The 21,054-nt window shown below is 26.9% G+C and overlaps 1 protein-coding gene across 1 annotated transcript in view; it reads right to left on the reverse strand.

Moving 5' to 3' along the window:
• Nucleotides 1-1,472: 1,472 nt before the first annotated feature.
• Nucleotides 1,473-21,054, reverse strand: part of LOC136972111 (protein ABHD18) — a 29,929-nt gene continuing 10,347 nt past the window's right edge. The window contains exons 4-13 of the mRNA XM_067266667.1: nucleotides 18,036-18,120; nucleotides 15,036-15,136; nucleotides 12,794-12,875; nucleotides 12,535-12,618; nucleotides 12,366-12,391; nucleotides 11,853-11,991; nucleotides 11,030-11,119; nucleotides 8,228-8,332; nucleotides 2,410-3,038; nucleotides 1,473-1,945 (exon numbers count right to left, since the gene is read on the reverse strand). Coding sequence (XP_067122768.1) covers nucleotides 1,885-1,945; nucleotides 2,410-3,038; nucleotides 8,228-8,332; nucleotides 11,030-11,119; nucleotides 11,853-11,991; nucleotides 12,366-12,391; nucleotides 12,535-12,618; nucleotides 12,794-12,875; nucleotides 15,036-15,136; nucleotides 18,036-18,120 — 1,402 coding nt within the window. The 3' untranslated portion in view covers nucleotides 1,473-1,884. The remainder of the gene's footprint in view (nucleotides 1,946-2,409; nucleotides 3,039-8,227; nucleotides 8,333-11,029; nucleotides 11,120-11,852; nucleotides 11,992-12,365; nucleotides 12,392-12,534; nucleotides 12,619-12,793; nucleotides 12,876-15,035; nucleotides 15,137-18,035; nucleotides 18,121-21,054) is intronic.

Consider the following 21,054-nt stretch of genomic DNA (forward strand, 5'->3'; position numbering starts at 1 on the left):
TTGGAATTTACAGTCTATAGGCATAATTAGTGGTCCAGGATGTACTGGTGAGTTATGTAATCTTGGTTGGTCTTGTAAAACTTAAATTGACTAAGGCCTTGTTATATTGTGTATATACACAAATTTATTTCCTTATTGCTTGAATTATAGTTTTAATACATCTATTGTTTTGAGTTATAGGTTTTATCAATAGCATCTAAGAAATTGTTCTTTTATAAATAACAGTATTACTTTTCACATGGCCTTTGTATATAGGAAGTTGATTGATCATCAAAAGTTTGTATTTGCTTCTCAACATAATTATGTAAACTTATGAAATCATACCCTAATAACTAAATGTAATTTAACGCCGGCCACGAATTTTTATTAATTCTTTACTTTAAAAGTGTTATATTATAAATGTGGCAATAACACCAGATGACGCTGTTACCTGATTTTACATTTGTTCTGCGGAGGCAGTAGCCTCAAAGGAAAGGTCGTCTCCGAGATTATGTGAATCGTCTAAGGACTGCCGATGGAGTGAACGGCGAAAAAGAAAGACAAGAGCAAAGTTTTTTATCTTTGTATGTCATAATTATATTTTATATTTACTAAATAATTTTTATTCCTTATTGAAGTTGCTGCCAGATTAATACAACCTTGAAATGATTATCTTTAAAAATTAATTCCATTAAAAATGTTTTCAAATGCAGAAACAAGTGGAAATCAGAGCACAATGTTAGGTCTATTATGAATGATGGAAAATTTCTTGCTGGAATTGTTTTGACAATAATCTTGTCATTAGTTTTCAATAGTCTATACTAAGTTTTTCGGTCTTACAAAACTTGTCTAGATGTGTTATTTGGGAATTTGTTTGCAAAAACATCTTGGCAGACAGGATTTTTTCTGTTGCTCACTCTCCAGCAATTATGAATGTTTGATAAACTGCAAGTATGACTTGATATTTCTTTCCTCATCTTGTCTTTTTGGGACAAGGTGTTGATGAAATTCAACTCGTACCACTTTTGTCAACTGTTGGTTTAAGAAGCTGGCAGGAAAGCTTGTCTTAATACAAAGTGTCTTGACATTAGAACTGATTTTATCAAGAAATAGGTAACTTCATGTACAAACTTTTGGCAATAAAGGTATGTCCAAAATATTTCATTTAGAATTTAAAATCATTAGTTGACAGGTAAATAGGTGTTTTTTTAATATTTTAATCTTGCTTTTGAAAATGAATAAGATGATTGGGTTATGTTGGAATGAGGTTCAATTTTTGATAATAAAAGTAATGGAAAAGCTCATCCCTATTTATAAGGTTTTCAGAAACAAGTTGCATTCACACTGGAATTGCACAGTTTCATATCTAAAAAGGAAACAAAATATTATACGCAATTTGTTCATCAAACTTAAAGAAAAATGAACTGATTTGTCCCCATTTCATTTTTAAGTAGAAAGCATTAAGACTGAATTACTTGGCAAAGAAACATTAATTTAATTGAAATTAATTATCCAATTTAATATAAATTTCTAATCCAACTAACATTATAAAAAGAATTAAAATTTCACAAAGGAAAATTATAAATCTATTATTCATTTCCATTCATAAATAAGCAATATTGTAAATAAAATATAAAATACATTTATAGAAATATACAAAGCACATATATGTCTGAAATTATTTGGAATAACTGCAAAATTTAACTGTACTTCTCTAGCTACTTGATGATGATATTTTCATTTATCATTGTATTATGACACAGAATTTGTAATTTATTTAATTTTGCATATAAAAAATTAATTCATTATCAACTGCATTTCAAATACTACTAGAATATGCCAATAAATTTTAAAAATGTATGCATTTTATAAAACACTGCAAAAGACTAAAAAGGTTTGAATTTCTCAAACTGTAGAATTAAAGTACTTTTCGGCTGTTCTTTCCAATGCATCTATTATTGCTTTCCTGAAAAGAAAAAGAAATTGTATAAAGGAACCATGTTAAATATTTTGTACAATGAAAGTTATTTTGCAAAATTTTCCTGGATCCTAATTATCAGAATTGGCTGTATGCAGAGCTTATATAAACAACTTATAGAATCCATTTATATTTCCAGTTTTTTGATAAACAGTTCTGCTTTGTGTATAAGATTTATAACAAAAAATCTAAAGTTATACTTGTTAAATAATTATGCACCATTGGAATCAAATGAAACAGTGTAAGAACAGGAAAATTTGGTAGACTAATTTTAATTAGCTTACTAAACTTTCCCATTTCTTTAAGCATTCAACCGTATAGAGATAATTTCATTTGAATAAATTCATTATGAAAGCTATCATTTACAAAATAATTTCTAAAATACTAAGTTAAATTTATTTCATATATTATTAATTGGTAATAAAACTTCATATTAAAATTATTAGTCTTACCTGAAAACACCTTGATTGAAAAGAAAGGCTTCGATATGGCCACAATCTAAATATCTAACTTCACAACCAGACCACAAATCTGACAGCGACTTGATGCCTTGACGCAAAACGTAACCGTCCCTCTGCGCCGCCACGACAATCGTTAGAGTAGGATCGACCGGAATGGTAAAGTTACCAAGATGCGTGCATTCGTCCATTATACCTCTCATAAAATTTAGTGTCTCCTGCTTTAAAATATCACTAGAGTCGGAAATTTTCTTATTTAGACGTAAAGTTTCTTTTAATGTCTCGGAAAATAAAAACGGTAATGCTGCTTTAAGTTTGTTACTTTTTACTCCTGCATTCTGATCAATGTTATCTGTTACTTTATGTTCTGTTTCATCTCTAAAACTTGTACTATATGAAGAAGATAAGTAAGATTTTTGTGAAGACTTGTAAGGAGAAAGAAGAGGTTTATCATTATTCCATTTTTCATCAGTTACTGTAGGAAGACTTCCTAATTGAGAAACATTTTTTTCTTTATATGTTTGAATGACAGGCCCATTTTGTTCAGCTTGCAACTTCTTCATTTGTTCCATACTTTCGGGATAGTTTCGAGCAAAGTGACAGCCGGCACTGAAGGCATCGTTCTGAAAATAAACAACTGATTTAATTTTGACACTGCCTTTAAAAGTTAATATTTATAAAATTCTGATTTAAAAAAATTCTTTTTCTAGATTATGATGCATTAAAAATTGATCTCATTAAAATAAATTTAAAAATACAAATTGCTTATTCTGTTTTATTTGTAATATTTAATTTATACTACATATATCGTTTTATTTTATACATTAACAGTTATATATATTTTTCCTTCCTAAAATATATATGGTAGCATTTGTTCCACAAATATTGATGTGTTTTTTCCTTCCTAAAATGACTGTAAAATCATCATTAATATATTATTGTATTCATACCTATTATTAAAGAAACAAACTTATATATGAAACTCTTGATATTAATCATAGCTATTAATGTATACATAAAAAACTTTGGTGAAAAGCAATGAATCAAATCGATCACACTTGCCATTTTTAATGGCACGTGTGATCGATTGTTTTATATGAATGTTACAACACATACATTAAACACATCTGCCGAGAGTGATTTGGTATCTTGCAGACTGGAAAAGTACAGTACTGCTGATCAATTTAATGTTAGTAACAGCATTATTTGCTTTGTTCTGAAAAAGTGTTTTATAGCTCTCTCTCAAATATATATATAAGCTATAAATATATAAAAGCTGGCAAGGGTTCTTACCTGACACTCAAACAGGAGGCTAAGAGGACCATTAGGAAGTCCAATAATTTTCAATTTTACAACAATATAAAATTTAAGCAACAACAAAATGTTAAGAGGATAATTTTGGTAAATTATCAGAAATTTCTCTATTTAAAAAAAAAAAAAAAAAATTTAACTTTAAAAAACATTAAGACACGCTGGCACTATACACAATTTTAAAATGTCAATTTATTACAAAAATTATTTATTAATAAAATCTCATGTTAATTATTGTAAAAAAAGGCAAAAGGCTTAATTTTGAGGGTAGAGATGAGTTTTAAAAAAATATAAATTCTAATAACAAGTGAGATATTCATTAACCCTGATCACACTCAACATATGACATATAATCCCCTCTAGCTCCCTATCCTTTAATGCTATTAAATTTTGGTAGTTAAAGATCAATATTCCATATGTAGAAATAGTCCTCCAGAGTTTCAAATGTTTGGTTCATTCATTCCTGAGATATAATGCAAAATAGATGGACACACACACATAATTTTGTAAGGATTTGTTTTATAGTTTTGGGTTCTTTGAGTGTCAAAACATTGAGAGGAAAAACCAGGGAATCAAAATTTGACCAATTGACCTTTCCCTGTTATATTCTATAACAGCTGGAAAAGTAAAAGTGGCCTTCTTCAAGTCTATCTAGCACTGTGAAAGAGTTTGCTAAAAAGTTTCATTTTTCAAGTATGAATTAAATTCTATTTCAATTTATAAGTAAAATAAATTTTATTGCTATAATAGTTATACATTATTTTTATTTTAAATGAAGGAATAACAATCTTACCAAGTAAAAAATAAACTTATTTCACTTCAGTTACATTTATTTACAAATTAAAATGTAATTCTGATAGAATATAACGAAATGTTTTTATGCTTAAAATCAAAAAGTTTTAATAAAAACTCTCTTTTGGAGAAACTGTTATAATCAGATATTATTTAAATTAATTCATGTAACAGTTTTACAGCATTCTTTTTTTTTTCAGAAATTTACAGACCAGATATTGCCATGTTGGAGTTTAATTCAAACATTAAGAAAGTATTGATGATTTACAATATATTGACAACACAAATGATACTTTCATATAATTTTATATTAATATAAATTCAATTTGTAAGCTTATTCTTTGTTTTTTGCAGGTGTGATTGGTGCTATTGATGGTTGTCTTATCCCAATTGAAATTAATCAAACTAGTTACTTAAATAGAAAGCTTTATCATTCTGTTCATTTCCAAGAAATAGTTAATGTTAAAAAGAATTTGTCCATGATTCTGGTGTCTTTCACTCTAGTGTAGGAAAAAATAATGCTAAGAAGTTCTCTTATATGACGACAATTTACATTTAATTAGTGACTAAGCATGCGGTATGCACAAATATTTAATGATACCATATAAATATTTAGGTAATTTAACACCCACTCAACAATTTAATATTTCCCTTTCAAAAGCCATAATAGTTGTAGAAAATAGCTTTGGACTTTCAATTCTTCTTCATTGTCCTTTCAAATTTTAATATTGATATATTTTAAACATTCCATATATATCAGGCTATATATATAGCCTGATGTTATCAATATGTATGCCTAACATTCCAAATTCCTATAAGTTATACAAACAATCAAATCTCTTTGGACATAAATGAGGATAAAATTGATTATACAGGATGACAATAATGTTCATCTGCTTTATTAAAACATGCATTGTGCTTTTTACCATAAAGTAACTTTGCTATTTGTCACAATTTTCAACAAACATATGTAGAGGGTATCCATGCGGACATCTGGCCAGTGGTAAAAGAGATCTTTCAAGCATTGCACAAGTGCTTACTTGTTCCAGTATCCAGTACTAAAATAACCAAACGAAACCAATTTAAGACAGTTTAGCAAAACATACAAATAGTCTATGACTTTATAGGATAAAGATGGCAATGTAGAAATTGATACAAAAAAAAAAAACAAAGCTTTGTTTATTAGAGAACATGTTCAAAACAACCATCTTCAAAGATGTAGATGGTCAAGCATTGCATTTCTGGTGTCACCATTTCACAACCTCTTTTATGTCTCTCTCCAGTTTTCCAACTTCACACAGTGCTGCTGGGTATACACATCATACACCAATGCATACATCTATACACCAATGAACCCATATGAAAAATCCAAAAGGGTCAAATTTGGGGCCATATTGTTCTGTCTAGTGGTTGCCATTGTGCTGGTACCAGACCTTCTGTACTTGTGCCAATGGCAAATCATCAAGCCATTCGTTTGCCATTGTATTTAGAATTGTTTGTATATTCTGTCACTATTTAGGTACCATCAATGAATTGTGAGCAAGTAGCTTGTGAGATTGATCTACAAGCTACTTATCTCACGTAAATGTTTAGAGTTTTACGCACTTGGTGTCATGTATGTCAAGTGTGATCTGGAGCACACTGTCCAATGGTGCATATTCTGATAATTATATACTTCATTCCAAGAAAATAGGGTCTCTCATCAGTCTACGAAATGTGTTGAATGAGTTGTTAAATTTACAGCACGACAATCCACACCATGTTATTGTGCTGATTGTAGTGATTTGATTATCATATGTTAGATGGGTGCATGTCATGGTGACATAATATCTGGTATATTTGTATCTGCTGCAGTTCATAACCTAATCTATCCTGAAAAAGCATTTTTTCATGGGCAAAAGAAGTGTGTCTCTTCAAAGATTTTCCTCAAAAAACATTAATAAATAAGCTAGAAAACTTTTCAATTTTTCAAAAAATCTACCAGATATTTATACAATGTTAATTTGTTTAACAAAGAAAATTCAAAAGAGAAAATATATAGAAAAATTACAATAAAGACACTTAAAATTATAAAAGCTAGAAATGTTTGTAAGAATTATTACACATTTTAGTTCATTCTTGAAATAAAACGGAAAGAGAGAACTTTTTAATATTTTATAATCAGTGGTGGCCTTAGGGGGGTGGCGAGCAGGGCAATCGCCCAGGGCCTTGCTCTTGCAGGGGTCTCACGCAACAACTAGAGTAGAAAAAAGTTGGTATTTAAAAATTTTAATTTTATCCTTAGCTATTAGTTATAAGCTGCAAACATCATTTTTAAATCCCTGCGTATATCTTTTAAGGCATTTATGTACCTTAGTTTATCATCATTACTAATTTGTCATCTTTATGACTGTTAACTTTTATAAATCTTCTAATATAAATAAATAAATTTAGAGTGTTAAAATATTATAACTTTTGCATTTCTCGTCAATCATCAGAAATACCCATTTTCAATTCACATACTTTGCACAAAGGACAAAGGCCTCGCAAAGATTTGACACCTGGGGCCTCGCAAAGATCTGCTGCCCGGAGCCTTGCAATCATTAAGGCCGCCACTGTTTATAATAGTAAAAGTCTAAAAATCTGCCAGGCAAAGCTATTTTTATAATATTGGTCAACTATGTAAAAGTTTCAATAAAGCAAGAGGAATTTTCTTGGTGTTAATTTAATTTTTCATGAAAATTTACTGTAATATTGTAATACAGTATTTTTTTTTATTTATTTAGAACTGTTGCCAAAGTTAATTTAGAACAGTTAAAAAATTATTTTTCTGTAAAAAATTCAAAAAGGAACAGTTTTAAAGATGCACATACTTATGTTACTAGATTATTAGAGTTAATTAAAGAGTTCCAAAACATTTGCAAAATAATGTTTCAATATTTTTGTAATAAAAAATGTGTTTGAAGAGTTTGAATATAAAATGTGGTAATTGCCATTTCCATTAGTACATTCTTGTTTAGCTATTTGCACATTATAATGTATTTCAATTTAAAATTTTTTTTATACTTTTTAAATTATAACATGCACTTTAATCAGAATGAAGAAAACAAAAGAGAAAACTTCTTAAGACATTTAAATTTTTGCATTTTGGGTGTAAATTGTGTTTGGGTGTAAAAGACAACAAGTGCCATAATAAAAGGCCCTTGTTGTCTTTTACACCCAAAAACAAATTTTTATTGTTCTGAGAAGATTAATATAGTAATTTCATTTTAAAAAACAATATATTTAATAAAGTAAAGCAGTTTACTTTATTAAAGAAATTGCTATAAATGAAATTCAACTACAAATGATCATTTGATCTGTTTTCATATAAAATGGGAATTTCTAGATAATTACATCAGAGCAAAAATTTATTTAATGTTACTAGTTACTATATTAAGTTACTAGTATAAATTGTATTATTTAGAAATTAACTAAAATAAATTTGTTTTAACATTGATCAGTCAATAGAGAAACAGATGTATACATCAAGATACAAGAAAGAAAACAAATGGATGTAAACTACATAATTACAATTATGTATAAATAAAATTAAATATCAATTAACATGCAAAATTAAATTAACTATCAAAATATAAAAAATGATAATTTAATTTTAGTGTCATGTTATATATATATATATATATATATAGCATACAGCATAACTTTAAAAAATTGAAACTGAAAATACCTCTTCTGGAGAATGAATCAAATTCCAAATTTCATCTTTATAAACTTGATCAGAAAAATATTGACTCTGTAATAAACTCCAAGGAATTGCACCACTCATTACACCCTAGTTTTTAAAAAGTATTTGCTTAGTATATTTAAAGTATAGATTATGCTTAATATATATTTATATACAGAATTTTAAAAAGTTATTTTTTATAATTCTTATATTAAATTCTAAGTTCTTATTCATTTGATCTTTAGTAGGCAGATGATTGCATGCAAAAATTTATTGAAATGTTGAGAAGAAAACTGAGAACGAGATCTTAAGGAATTGTTAAATGAATAATAAAAATACTTTCTTAAATCATTTGAAATAAGTTTTACTTAAGATATAATTGCTATGGAGAAGAAATGGATATTTTATTTGATTATTTCTAGGTAAATTGAATATGTACATTAAAAACAGCATAATCTATGGGTACGTTCATTAAGTCAAACGAGTTAAATGAGAATGACGTCATCGTTATTCTTGTTTCGTTAGACTTTTCGAACGATTCATTTATAGAAGTATCAAACACAAATTCGTGTTAATAACAACCACTTGGCTTTTTTCCACCTTTATTTAGTTGATACGCAAATGTTCTTTTCCTTTCTGTTCTTTCTGGTGGTATTCGCCGTTTCTATAACAATGGCTATTGTTGATTTTTGTGAAACCGTGTTGTATTATTCTTCGAAGTATCAAACACAAATTCGTGTTAATAACAACCACTTGGCTTTTTTCCACCTTTATTTAGTTGATACGCAAATGTTCTTTTCCTTTCTGTTCTTTCTGGTGGTATTTGCCGTTTCTATAACAATGGCTATTGTTGATTTTTGTGAAACCGTGTTGTATTATTCTTCGAAGTATCAAACACAAATTCGTGTTAACAACAACCACTTGGCTTTTTTCCACCTTTATTTAGTTGATACGCAAATGTTCTTTTCCTTTCTGTTCTTTCTGGTGGTATTCGCCGTTTCTATAACAATGGCTATTGTTGATTTTTGTGAAACCGTGTTGTATTATTCTTCGAAGTATCAAACACAAATTCGTGTTAATAACAACCACTTGGCTTTTTTCCACCTTTATTTAGTTGATACGCAAATGTTCTTTTCCTTTCTGTTCTTTCTGGTGGTATTCGCCGTTTCTATAACAATGGCTATTGTTGATTTTTGTGAAACCGTGTTGTATTATTCTTCGAAGTATCAAACACAAATTCGTGTTAATAACAACCACTTGGCTTTTTTCCACCTTTATTTAGTTGATACGCAAATGTTCTTTTCCTTTCTGTTCTTTCTGGTGGTATTCGCCGTTTCTATAACAATGGCTATTGTTGATTTTTGTGAAACCGTGTTGTATTATTCTTCGAAGTATCAAACACAAATTCGTGTTAAAACAACCACTTGGCTTTTTTCCACCTTTATTTAGTTGATACGCAAATGTTCTTTTCCTTTCTGTTCTTTCTGGTGGTATTTGCCGTTTCTATAACAATGGCTATTGTTGATTTTTGTGAAACCGTGTTGTATTATTCTTCGAAGTATCAAACACAAATTCGTGTTAATAACAACCACTTGGCTTTTTTCCACCTTTATTTAGTTGATACGCAAATGTTCTTTTCCTTTCTGTTCTTTCTGGTGGTATTCGCCGTTTCTATAACAATGGCTATTGTTGATTTTTGTGAAACCGTGTTGTATTATTCTTCGAAGTATCAAACACAAATTCGTGTTAAAACAACCACTTGGCTTTTTTCCACCTTTATTTAGTTGATACGCAAATGTTCTTTTCCTTTCTGTTCTTTCTGGTGGTATTCGCCGTTTCTATAACAATGGCTATTGTTGATTTTTGTGAAACCGTGTTGTATTATTCTTCGAAGTATCAAACACAAATTCGTGTTAATAACAACCACTTGGCTTTTTTCCACCTTTATTTAGTTAATACAACACGGTTTCACAAAAATCAACAATAGCCATTGTTATAGAAACGGCGAATACCACCAGAAAGAACAGAAAGGAAAAGAACATTTGCGTATCAACTAAATAAAGGTGGAAAAAAGCCAAGTGGTTGTTATTAACACGAATTTGTGTTTGATACTTCGAAGAATAATACAACACGGTTTCACAAAAATCAACAATAGCCATTGTTATAGAAACGGCAAATACCACCAGAAAGAACAGAAAGGAAAAGAACATTTGCGTATCAACTAAATAAAGGTGGAAGAAAGCCAAGTGGTTGTTATTAACACGAATTTGTGTTTGATACTTCGAAGAATAATACAACACGGTTTCACAAAAATCAACAGATTCATTTATAATTAAATGACTGTTTCTAAAATCAAAGATATGAATGTTGCTAGTGCAGCTTTATCCAAAATATTTTTCTTAGATTGCTTCAGGTGGAAAGTTATTTCAATCATTTCACCTTTTAATTCACAATTTAAACACTCGAGTAGATTTAGAAACATCGATATCGTCAGGCGCCATTTTCTTAACAAAGTAAACTCTTTCCTTCATGAGCTTCGTTAGAGTTTCGTTCGAAATGTCATCACCACGGAGCATGCGCACTGAGCGAGACTACTACTTTTCGAACGATTCGTTACTAACGCGTTTAACTCATTCGACTTAACGAACGTACCCTATATATTCTCTTTATTAACATAAGTTATGAAATATTATAAAATTTAAAAATAGCATATCATTCATAAAACATTTAAAATTTTTCTTAATAACTAATAAATAGCATTATTTTAAAGATTCGCATTTAATTTTTTCAATAATAATTATTTACCTGAGTGAAAACACAAGAAGCAGTTGTCCAAGAAAGACAGGGTATAATTGCAAGTGGCTTATGCCAATTACTTCCAGCAAGTGAAGCCATCTAGAAAAAAAAATTTCTATAATTTTAGTTTTTATCATTTTTAATAATTATATAACAACTCTTATGTAAATTAAAAATTTCAGAATAAGATTAAAGTCAACATAAATAATTTTGTGCTAAAATTTTTTTAATCAATCATTTAAAATTTAATAAATGAATTAATGTTGAAACTTCTTAAATTTATATTGAATTATAAATGTGATGAGTAGAGATAATTGCACAACAGAGGAATTATTATATTTTTATTTTTTAAAAGCACTTTTAATAAAAAGCAAATTTTTTCATAATCTAAAATGTTTTTCCTATTTTAATGTACAAAGTAAGTCTTAAACCTGACAACAAAATGTCATATCACTTAATATTATCTATGTTAATACTGAAAAAAAAATTTGCCTTCATTTTTTCAGATTCATACTAGCAAGATCACATAATAGAAGATAATCTGATACACACAATGAGAAATTGTCAGTGGTGTGATTCAGAAAAAAATGTCAGTAATTAAAACTTTATATCATCTATTGATAGAATGTCAAAAGAAATTAAGAAGAAAGTGGCCACTGACAAACATAAGTTATATCTTATAATACCAATATAATAATAAAGATTGTGACTCCCTTGTAACAAGGCAATTTCTTAAATATAATAAAAAGTTTGTTGAATTGAATATATTGATTTGATTTTGGTCAATTCTCATAGTTGTTGTTAAATTCTTTAAAATAATATAAGAACTTACATGACCACCCATGGATATTCCTGTGATGGCTAATGGGCCAAAACCTTGTGCTTCACACCAATGAAATAATGCAAGTGATTCCAAAACAAGACAACCTCCCATAACAAAGATATCAGAAACATTATGAAGACTAGAACGTCTGAAAATAAATTAATGTAATTGCCTTTAGTTGTTAAATTAAAGATATAAGTCAAGAATAATTTATAAGATATGGAAGATATAATAAATATTAAAGTTCAAATTCAAAAACAGCTATACATAATTTAAAATTAAAATTAACTATAAATATCTTATCAAATTATTAAAGTGAAATAGGAAATTTGGAGTAATGGATTTAAGTTGCTAATCTCCAGAAAAATGTCTCAATCAATCTACTATCTAAACAAATTCAATTGCAAATAATAAAAAATTATATAAATAGTTATTTAGGAAAATACAGTATAAATATTAAATTAGGCAATGTTATTTTTTATTAGTATTGTTTAAAAAAAAAAAAATCAGTTATTTACTTACCTTTGATTAGTTGGTTTTCTTAAACCATGTAATAATCAAGTTAAAGAAATTTTTCACTTTAAAAAAAGTTAATTTTATTAAAAAAACTAACTAATATCACATTATAATGATATAAAATTATTGATATTAAATTAACTTAAATTTAAAAAAAAAGGTTTCATGAAAGAGTATAAAATGGATTCTCCAAAAGGATGGAAGCAATTCCGTGTTTCAGCAGAGGTTTGGCCATGAGTATCCTCCTCCTCCAAAAAAACTGAAAAATATTTAAAAATGTAGAAATAATAATAATAAAATATTAAAACTAAAATTATATTCAACAGTCATAAATAGCATTTAACATTCAACAACAATTGTAATTATTTATTTATTTGCAGAAATATTATTTGTTTAATCAACATTAAAATTAAATGTTAATGAAATATACATACATGATCACCAGTTCCTGCCAAATGTAGACAAACAGGTTTTAGATGATTTTTTGGCCATTTTGTGGGTAACAGCATTTGAAACCTAAAAAGAAGATAGTCATAAAATAATAATCAAATGTATTTACAATCTATAATACTATTACAAATGTTTAACCCTTGAATATCAAAATAATGAAATGTTATGTTCAGTACTAATGCTAAAGTAAAGTAAATTTTAGTAAATGCTTATTCAATATTTATTCAAATTTATTTTTATAAAAAGAAAAAACACACATGAATCTAAAAGCTTGAGTTTTTCCATTATATTTTGACTTAAATAAAATTAATGTATGGAAAATAAAGAAATTCTCATTATTTTATCAATTTAGGAAATGATCTCTTTTTTATCTTTCTGATATGTAACTATGTCTACACTAAAATAGTATTATTGACTTCATTATAACTTAAAATATAAATTATTTTTAATACACATTTTTAATAAATATTTTGCAAGTAAATATTTATTTAAAATGTGTCAAGTTTTTAGCTGAATTGACAATTGCTGCTGAATCAAACTATGTAAATAATAATCTAGGCCTAATATTTTACAAAAAACTAACTTCAAGTCCATTTTAAATAGAAAATTTTTACTGATATCCTTAATACTTGATATTTCATTTCTGCTATGCTGTTCCTTCACCATTTTTATTTATTGCATTTGATTTGTTATGAACAAAAAAAATTATTTCTTGCAAAGAAGATACTTTTGACACACTTTTGATGTTTTGATTTCAATATTTTCATAAATGAAATCAAATACTATTTCTGTGAATGCTATCTTGCCAAATAAAACTATTTGATATGCTAAGGAATTGTCTGAATAGTTTCTCAAATTAATTTCACAGGCTAAAATTTTTAGCCTAAAATCAAATTTATCCTTTTTAAGTTTAAAATTGATAATTACAGAAATTAAAAAAACTAATCGTTTATAACTTTAACAAATCTAACCATTTTTTTAAAATAAAAGAATAACAAGAAAAGGAAATTGTGTAAACAGAGTACTTTCATGAAATAAAATTTTTCATCATAAAATATTCTATAATTTTTTCTAAGAACCATAATTAGGCTTTGTGAGACTACATCTCACTAAGTAATTTATATATTCTCTGAATCAAAAGTATTCATTGACACGTTTTGTAATAGATATTTAAAAACTAATATTTAATATTTTAAATATAATTTTTAGAATAGTTCTTAATAAATGTGTAAAATATCAGAGTTAACAGATAAATATTTGTATGAAATTCAAAGTAAACTAAAATGTTATAGTTATGTTAAGATATGTAAGAAGTTATGTTTTTACATACTTTGTAACTTAAAAAGAACTCTAATTAACTATAATCATTCAAAATAGTTTTGAAAAGTTCAAGATTTTTCTCTTGTGTTTTCTTTATTTTTATAAGTTGAACACAGATTCAAAACAGCTATTAATCATATTCTGAATACAAATAACAAAAAGAAAATAAAAACCTATTTTGAATTATCTATGCATAAAACCAAAAGTGAACAACTGCTTATTACATATTTTTTGATAAAAGTGGCTGAGACAGTAGGAAACTTAAAAAGGAAAAAATAATAATTCTCAAATAGACAATATTTTAAAAGTGTCCTCATACTTCATCCCTTTCACACACCATTAGGAAATAAATGGAGTCGACCTTCTTTAGACACTTCTCGTCTCAATACATAAAATATTAAAATCTTTCCTCGGGTGACAGGCACAATCAATTAAAAAATATATACTTTTGATAAATTTTTTTGTAATTTTGTACTGTCCTGGCCACTTTTATCAAATGTATATATTTTTTAATTGATTGTACCATTACTAGAGTACCACTAAAATATTCCATTTTAGTGTATTTCATATATTGAATTGGACAAAAAGCCTCTAAAGCAAGGTCAACTCTGCTGTGAGACTTTTCTTGATATTCAGAATGGATTAAATATGAGAACACTTTAAAAGTGTTCTCATATTTAATTCATTCTGAAAATTCTCAAATAGACAATACTTTTAAAGTATTGTCTATTTGAGAATTTTCAGAATTTTTTTGTACATTGCATATTACGTAAGCTGTAATATTGGAAAAATTGTGTAATAATTGTTTTATGCTAATATATCTTGTGTGCGTTGTATAAACAGAATAAATTAATCAATTTAAAATTTTTAAAATTGCTGTTACAGTTATCTTTTTAATAAACTAACCTTGCTGTCTCAACTTCTTTTGGTACAACTTCTGGAATGTATTGAACAAATGGACTAAGAAAATGACCTTCCAAAATTTTGTAGTGAGAACAATTTTCTACCTGTTATCATTATAAAAATAATTAAATATCAACTTTTATTAATAAATAACTAAAAGCAATTTAAATATAATTAAAATTAATTAGATAAATATATATATTAACATTATAATCTTATTCCTATAGTTATATATATATTTTAAAATACAAACTTGAAAATATTCTGTTTGTAATGTGTTTTCTTTCAAATTTTATATATTTTAATGCTTTTTATATATAAAAATTTATAACAAAAATAAATATTAGTTATTAATAAAAATTCCAGAAAAAATATTCTCCTGCTGAAAAAATCTTATCAAGTTAAAAAAATTCTCTTCTTCTAGTCAGTATTTTTTTCATTCAAGCTTTAATTTATTTTAAAATCATAAGATACAAAATCTTGACATTCATAAAACTAAATTGCAAAAGTTAATTCTCTTGAATAGCTTTCAAATGGAAACAAATTGTAAGAAAAATATAAAAATTTTATTTGTCAAACTTATCAACTTTCTTGTAACCTTCTAGTACTAACATGCAATCTGTGAGACTAACTAGTATGAAGTTTAGCTAACTAACTTATGTTCATAACTCTATTAAATAAATATTTTATTCTAAATAAGTTGACTTTTATAAATAAAGTAAACTGAAAAATATTACAACATTCAATTTTTTCTTTCACTATTTAGTTATTGCTCAAATAATGTTAAGTAACAAGAAAATAATCATAATACAATTAGCATCAAATGGCATGAAAAAGTTAATCATTCTGGCAGAATATTAAACTTTTCTAAAACTAAAAATTTTTAATAATATATTTTGGAAATACTATTAGAATTTGGTTCAAAATGAAAGCAAATTTCATAGAGTTAATATTTAATTGGTGGGATACATTCAATGTAACTATAATAATTATATATATATATATATATATATATATATATATAATATAAGGAATTTGCACCACAATGGCTATATATATTACAGGATGGTAAAGAAGGTCATTTAACACACCTGCTACAAAATATAGAATATATATGAGCAAATTAATTTTGGGTACATCAAGAACACATTAGACCAAGGGGAACAGATTGATGTGTGTGTGTTACAAGGCTGGAATTTCACAAGGAATTAATTGCTGAAAGATTTATTGACCTACATCAAATGGTTATAGAGTTATTAATGCTTTCTCTTTGTTGTTACAGGTTGAAGAACAGCTAACACAATGCCCTTAATGCAGGAAGAACATACCAAAATTGTCCTGATGACAAGGAAGAGAAGTTTCAGGGTGATTATACAGGCCTAAATGTTTCTTATCATGGACCAATCCAGTCTCCCTGAATTTCTGGAGTATGTTGGCAACTGCTACGTGTGACACAGGCATGTGGTGTGGATGACTAATTAAAATTCTGTGCAATCACTCTGGATCTTCTTTCTTCTGCCATCAGGACAATTTCCTTCATTAGGGCATTGTGTTGTCTGTTCTTCAATCTGTAACAACAAAGAAAACACATTAATAACTCTATATCCATTCAATGTAGGTCAATAAATCTTTCAGCAATCAATTCTTTGGGAAATTCTGACCCTAAATGATGTGTCACATGAACCCCTTTCCCATTTAAAATTTTGGAGTTGCATTCAATATGGCTGCCATCAAGATTGTGGCTATGCAACACATATCAATCTGTTTCCCTCTTGGTCTAGTGTGTTCCTAATATGAACAAATTAATTTTGGGTACATTCTATATTCTGTAGCAGGGGTGTTAAGTGGCTTTCTTTGCCTTCCTGTGTAATGTGTATATATATACACACATACATATGCAGGATATATATATATATATATATATATATATATATATATATATAAGCCATTATGGTGTGAATTCTTTCTTTATAAAACTCCTGAAATTTTTTGTCCAATCTAGATGAAATTTTAGTTATATTCACTTTATGTTCTGACAGAAAGGATAGGCTACTTATTTTTCAGGAATATTAGCTATAGAATAAATATTTTATCAATTTTAGATCAGTGACCATACTTATGCTGCAATGACATCAGCAACCTTATTTAGTTCATGCTTGACAATAGAATTTCCCTTAAGCTGCATTTTTAAATATTTTGGAAAATGGTGTATTTTAAACTTACTTCATAAAATTTAAACTTTAAAAAAACATAGCTACATTGTATCATTTCTATAACAAATTTTTTTAAAAATCTTTCTATAGTGACCATGTGACATTATATTATCCAATTGGAAGTAACAATCTAATGAGCCTGTTAATTGAAGCATGATAATACGTTTTAAATATGTTCCAACAGACAGTATAAGTGAATTTCTAGAAATATTAGTTATTTTTCTTGAATTTCTTGAAGTCTCTTCTTGATTCTTCAATCTCTACTTTCTCACAGAAAGTTGTCCATCATATTTGATGGGAGAATTCCTACTAATAAATAAAGATAAATGTCTGAAAAAGAGACGTGTAAAACTTCTCAAGAAACAGATTGAGGTAATAGATTTCTGCTAATAATCTGGCATATCTTCTAGTATTGCCTGTGTGCTTCCACTTATATAAAAATGTTAATGTCACACACCTTGTTTTCTTGTTTACCCAGGTTTTATTTCTGTATACAGTACTGCATAATAGCACACTATTATTTGCCCATTTGCATCCAAAAAAGAACCAGTTCCAAAGAGTTACAGATCATGTTATTTATTGTTATTGTTCTTTAGTAATTCAGCATTCCTCTGTGCAAGGAATGACCAGATTAGCAAGAGTCTAGTGTATTATACATGTTAGGCTCAAAGATCAAAAATGCTCAATGAGCAGGGGAAAAAGAAGAAACAAAAATCACTAATTATGTAGTATGCTTCTGTTTAATATATAACAATATTTAAAAATAAAAAATGAAAAAAAAATTACTTACTTTATCAATCTTTATTGGATAATCATGTCTTACAAGTTTTTGACATGTTTCTCTATTTGAAATTATTTTTCGAAATGCAAATAACCTAAAAAGGAAATTAATATTAAAAATTTTAAAGCTTTAAGATTATTAATTAAAATTTTCTTTTAATATTGTTCTAACAGCAAGATAATATGTAGTATCTATCATTACTATAAACAAAACTTTCTCTTACACAAAAATAAGATTTATAATGTTTTTCATAATGATAAAATCCCTTGCCCACCTACTTCTTATAAATAATATATATTTCATTCTTGTCATCAATAATAATAATTATTATTATTATGCTATAATAACTAGTCTACAACAAAAACGTTACTATATATGCTTCCTAGGCAATTAATAAAATAAAAATGCTTGATAAAAATAAAAATGATTAATTGGGATAATTTTTAAAAAAAAGTATCTTTCTCAGCTAAATTCTCAAGTTCAAAGCTTATTTTTATTTATTTACTTTATATTATAAAATGTAAACTTAAATAAAATAAATAAATAAACTTAAATCTACTAAAAATAAAACATTCATTTCATTAATAAACATTTTCAATGTTGCACAATGGCCATTGTCAGGTTCTACAAGGGAATTTACAATGGATTTAAGGTTATTTTTATATATTAATTTTAGTACATACATCCAGTGTTTGGAGATTTTATTCTAAAGCTTATTTTAAGAATTCTATTGCAAAATTTTTTAATAAAGCCTTGCCTTTATCTATATAATTGATTTTAAATAACTATTTATATTCTTTATGATGTGCTATTTTATAATTTCAATTGGATTTTCTTTAAGTACACTCAAACCTGTTTTTGTGAAATTTTTTATTTGTGCGATTTGTTTTGTGTGATTTTTTTTGTGCGGTATATGAATTTCAATCAAATTGGTATACCGCACAAAAAAATTGCACAAAAAAAGACTGCACAAAAACAGGTTTGAGTGTAATACATTAATCATCATCTTTTAAAATCACTAATACTATTTTATTATAATTATTTTTATTCATAATAATGATTTACTTAGCTTTATCAGCTTTAGCTAGTATTAAATCATTATTCTCTTTAAACTTTTTTTACCATGTTAACAGAGTAAATTTGATGCAAAATTTATAGAGAATTAACTCTGTTAGTTAATATGCTATTAAATAGTAAAAAAGGTAAAATAAATGTATACAAAAGTTTGTATTTTTGATAAAATTTTGGATTCTATTCCTAATTTAATGTACAATACCTCTTGACTATTCTTATTATTTCTTAAACTAGCTTCTATATCTACTACTGTTTGTCTCATATTTAATGTTGAAGGGTCAATGACATCTAATCCCATAATTAACATATCCCCAACATTATTTGAAATAACTATTACTATAATTTAATACCATTTTGTTTTACCATTCTTCTCTATTTGTAATGTTTATTAAATTTATCTGATTTAACAGTATATAATTTGAATTTGAAGAGGAAGTTAATAATAGTTTAACTTATTTAGACATTTTCATAGTCAGATTAGATATTTTTTGAATAACAATTTTTACTATGTTAAAGAAAACAGAAAAAGTCATACATTATAAATCTAATATACCTCTATATATATATATAAGAAAATAACATATTTCAGATGTATATTAGTAAAATTAAAAAGAAAACAGCAATGAAAAATGATCAAGAGAAAGAAATAGGAACAATAATCAGAATGTTTAGTTTGAACAACTATCCGAGACCTTAACTGTTTTTACCCGTTTTAACAGTAAACATAGAAAACCAAATAAACAGTAAACAACAGAGATACTGAAATAAATCATCTTAAAATAGAATACATTTGCAATTTATTAAAGAAGACAACAGTATAATTTGTCAGTTCCTGACAGACAACTAATTTTATTTAATTAATAGGGTAATTGTACCCATTTGCACTATCATTTGTAATAATTTCAGTTTGTAAACTGTGCTTGTTACAATACTTTAGATATTTATTGTGTTTAATACTGTATGTCTAACCTTCAATGGGCTGATGAGAGGTCCAAGTACCCAAAATGCATTACCTATATTAATTAAACCTATATTTGAATAATTTGTGTTTGCTTATTTAGTAATTGTATTCCTTCCTGTCTTGATGGTGATATGTCCTTTTAATTATAGCTATAACTAATAGGCTAACTGTTTAATGTATAACAACAATTTTAATTGAGTAATTGCAATATCTGGATCAAATTACTTTGCAGTTATATTCTAGTCTAGTAAGAATTTGCAATAAATTCTTAAGCATTATTAATCAAATAAGTACATGTACATAGTTCATTTCTCAATTCATACACACAAAACAATCTCAGAATAACAGATTTTTTCTATCCCAAATTTATTGTAAACTTTCTGTTTTTTCAATGTTTAGTTAATATTTGGGATATTTGTTTTTGGAAATTTGTAGTTTGATGATGTACATACTTGTTACATTTGGAATATGTACAATTGAAGAATTGTATGAAGAGAGTCAGCCAGTTGATACAATTGAGGCAAGGCCATCGAGTATTTTCAAGTTGTGAAGACCTTCCTGATAAGTTTCAGCAAAAACAAACAGGCTGTACATAGCTAATGTCAAGTGATGTTGTGTTCAATAGAACAGAAAAGCAGTATCAAAAGAAACCAAGATGGATGAGTTTTTTAACAAATTGTGAAGTCACGCAAAGTGCTAATGAGCATATGTAATTTTCCTCTTTTTATTTATGCTTACAGTATGTACAGTTTTTGTCATCTTTGTCATACATACATATGGCATAATATACACTCATATACAACATAATATGCATGTACTGTACATTAAAAACATATGTGTTTCTATAGGATGAAAAATAGAGATCTCAAGAGACTGAATAATTTCAAGTACTGGTATTTCTTTATATATATATATATAGTTTATCATTCATATCCATGTTTAAAAATGCCAGTTTTTTCAAATTTTTTTCAATTATTTTATTAAATACCTTTA

The sequence above is a fragment of the Centruroides vittatus genome, unplaced genomic scaffold (assembly GCF_030686945.1).
Source record: "Centruroides vittatus isolate TY-2023 unplaced genomic scaffold, ASM3068694v2 contig_1057, whole genome shotgun sequence".
NCBI lineage: Eukaryota > Metazoa > Arthropoda > Arachnida > Scorpiones > Buthidae > Centruroides > Centruroides vittatus.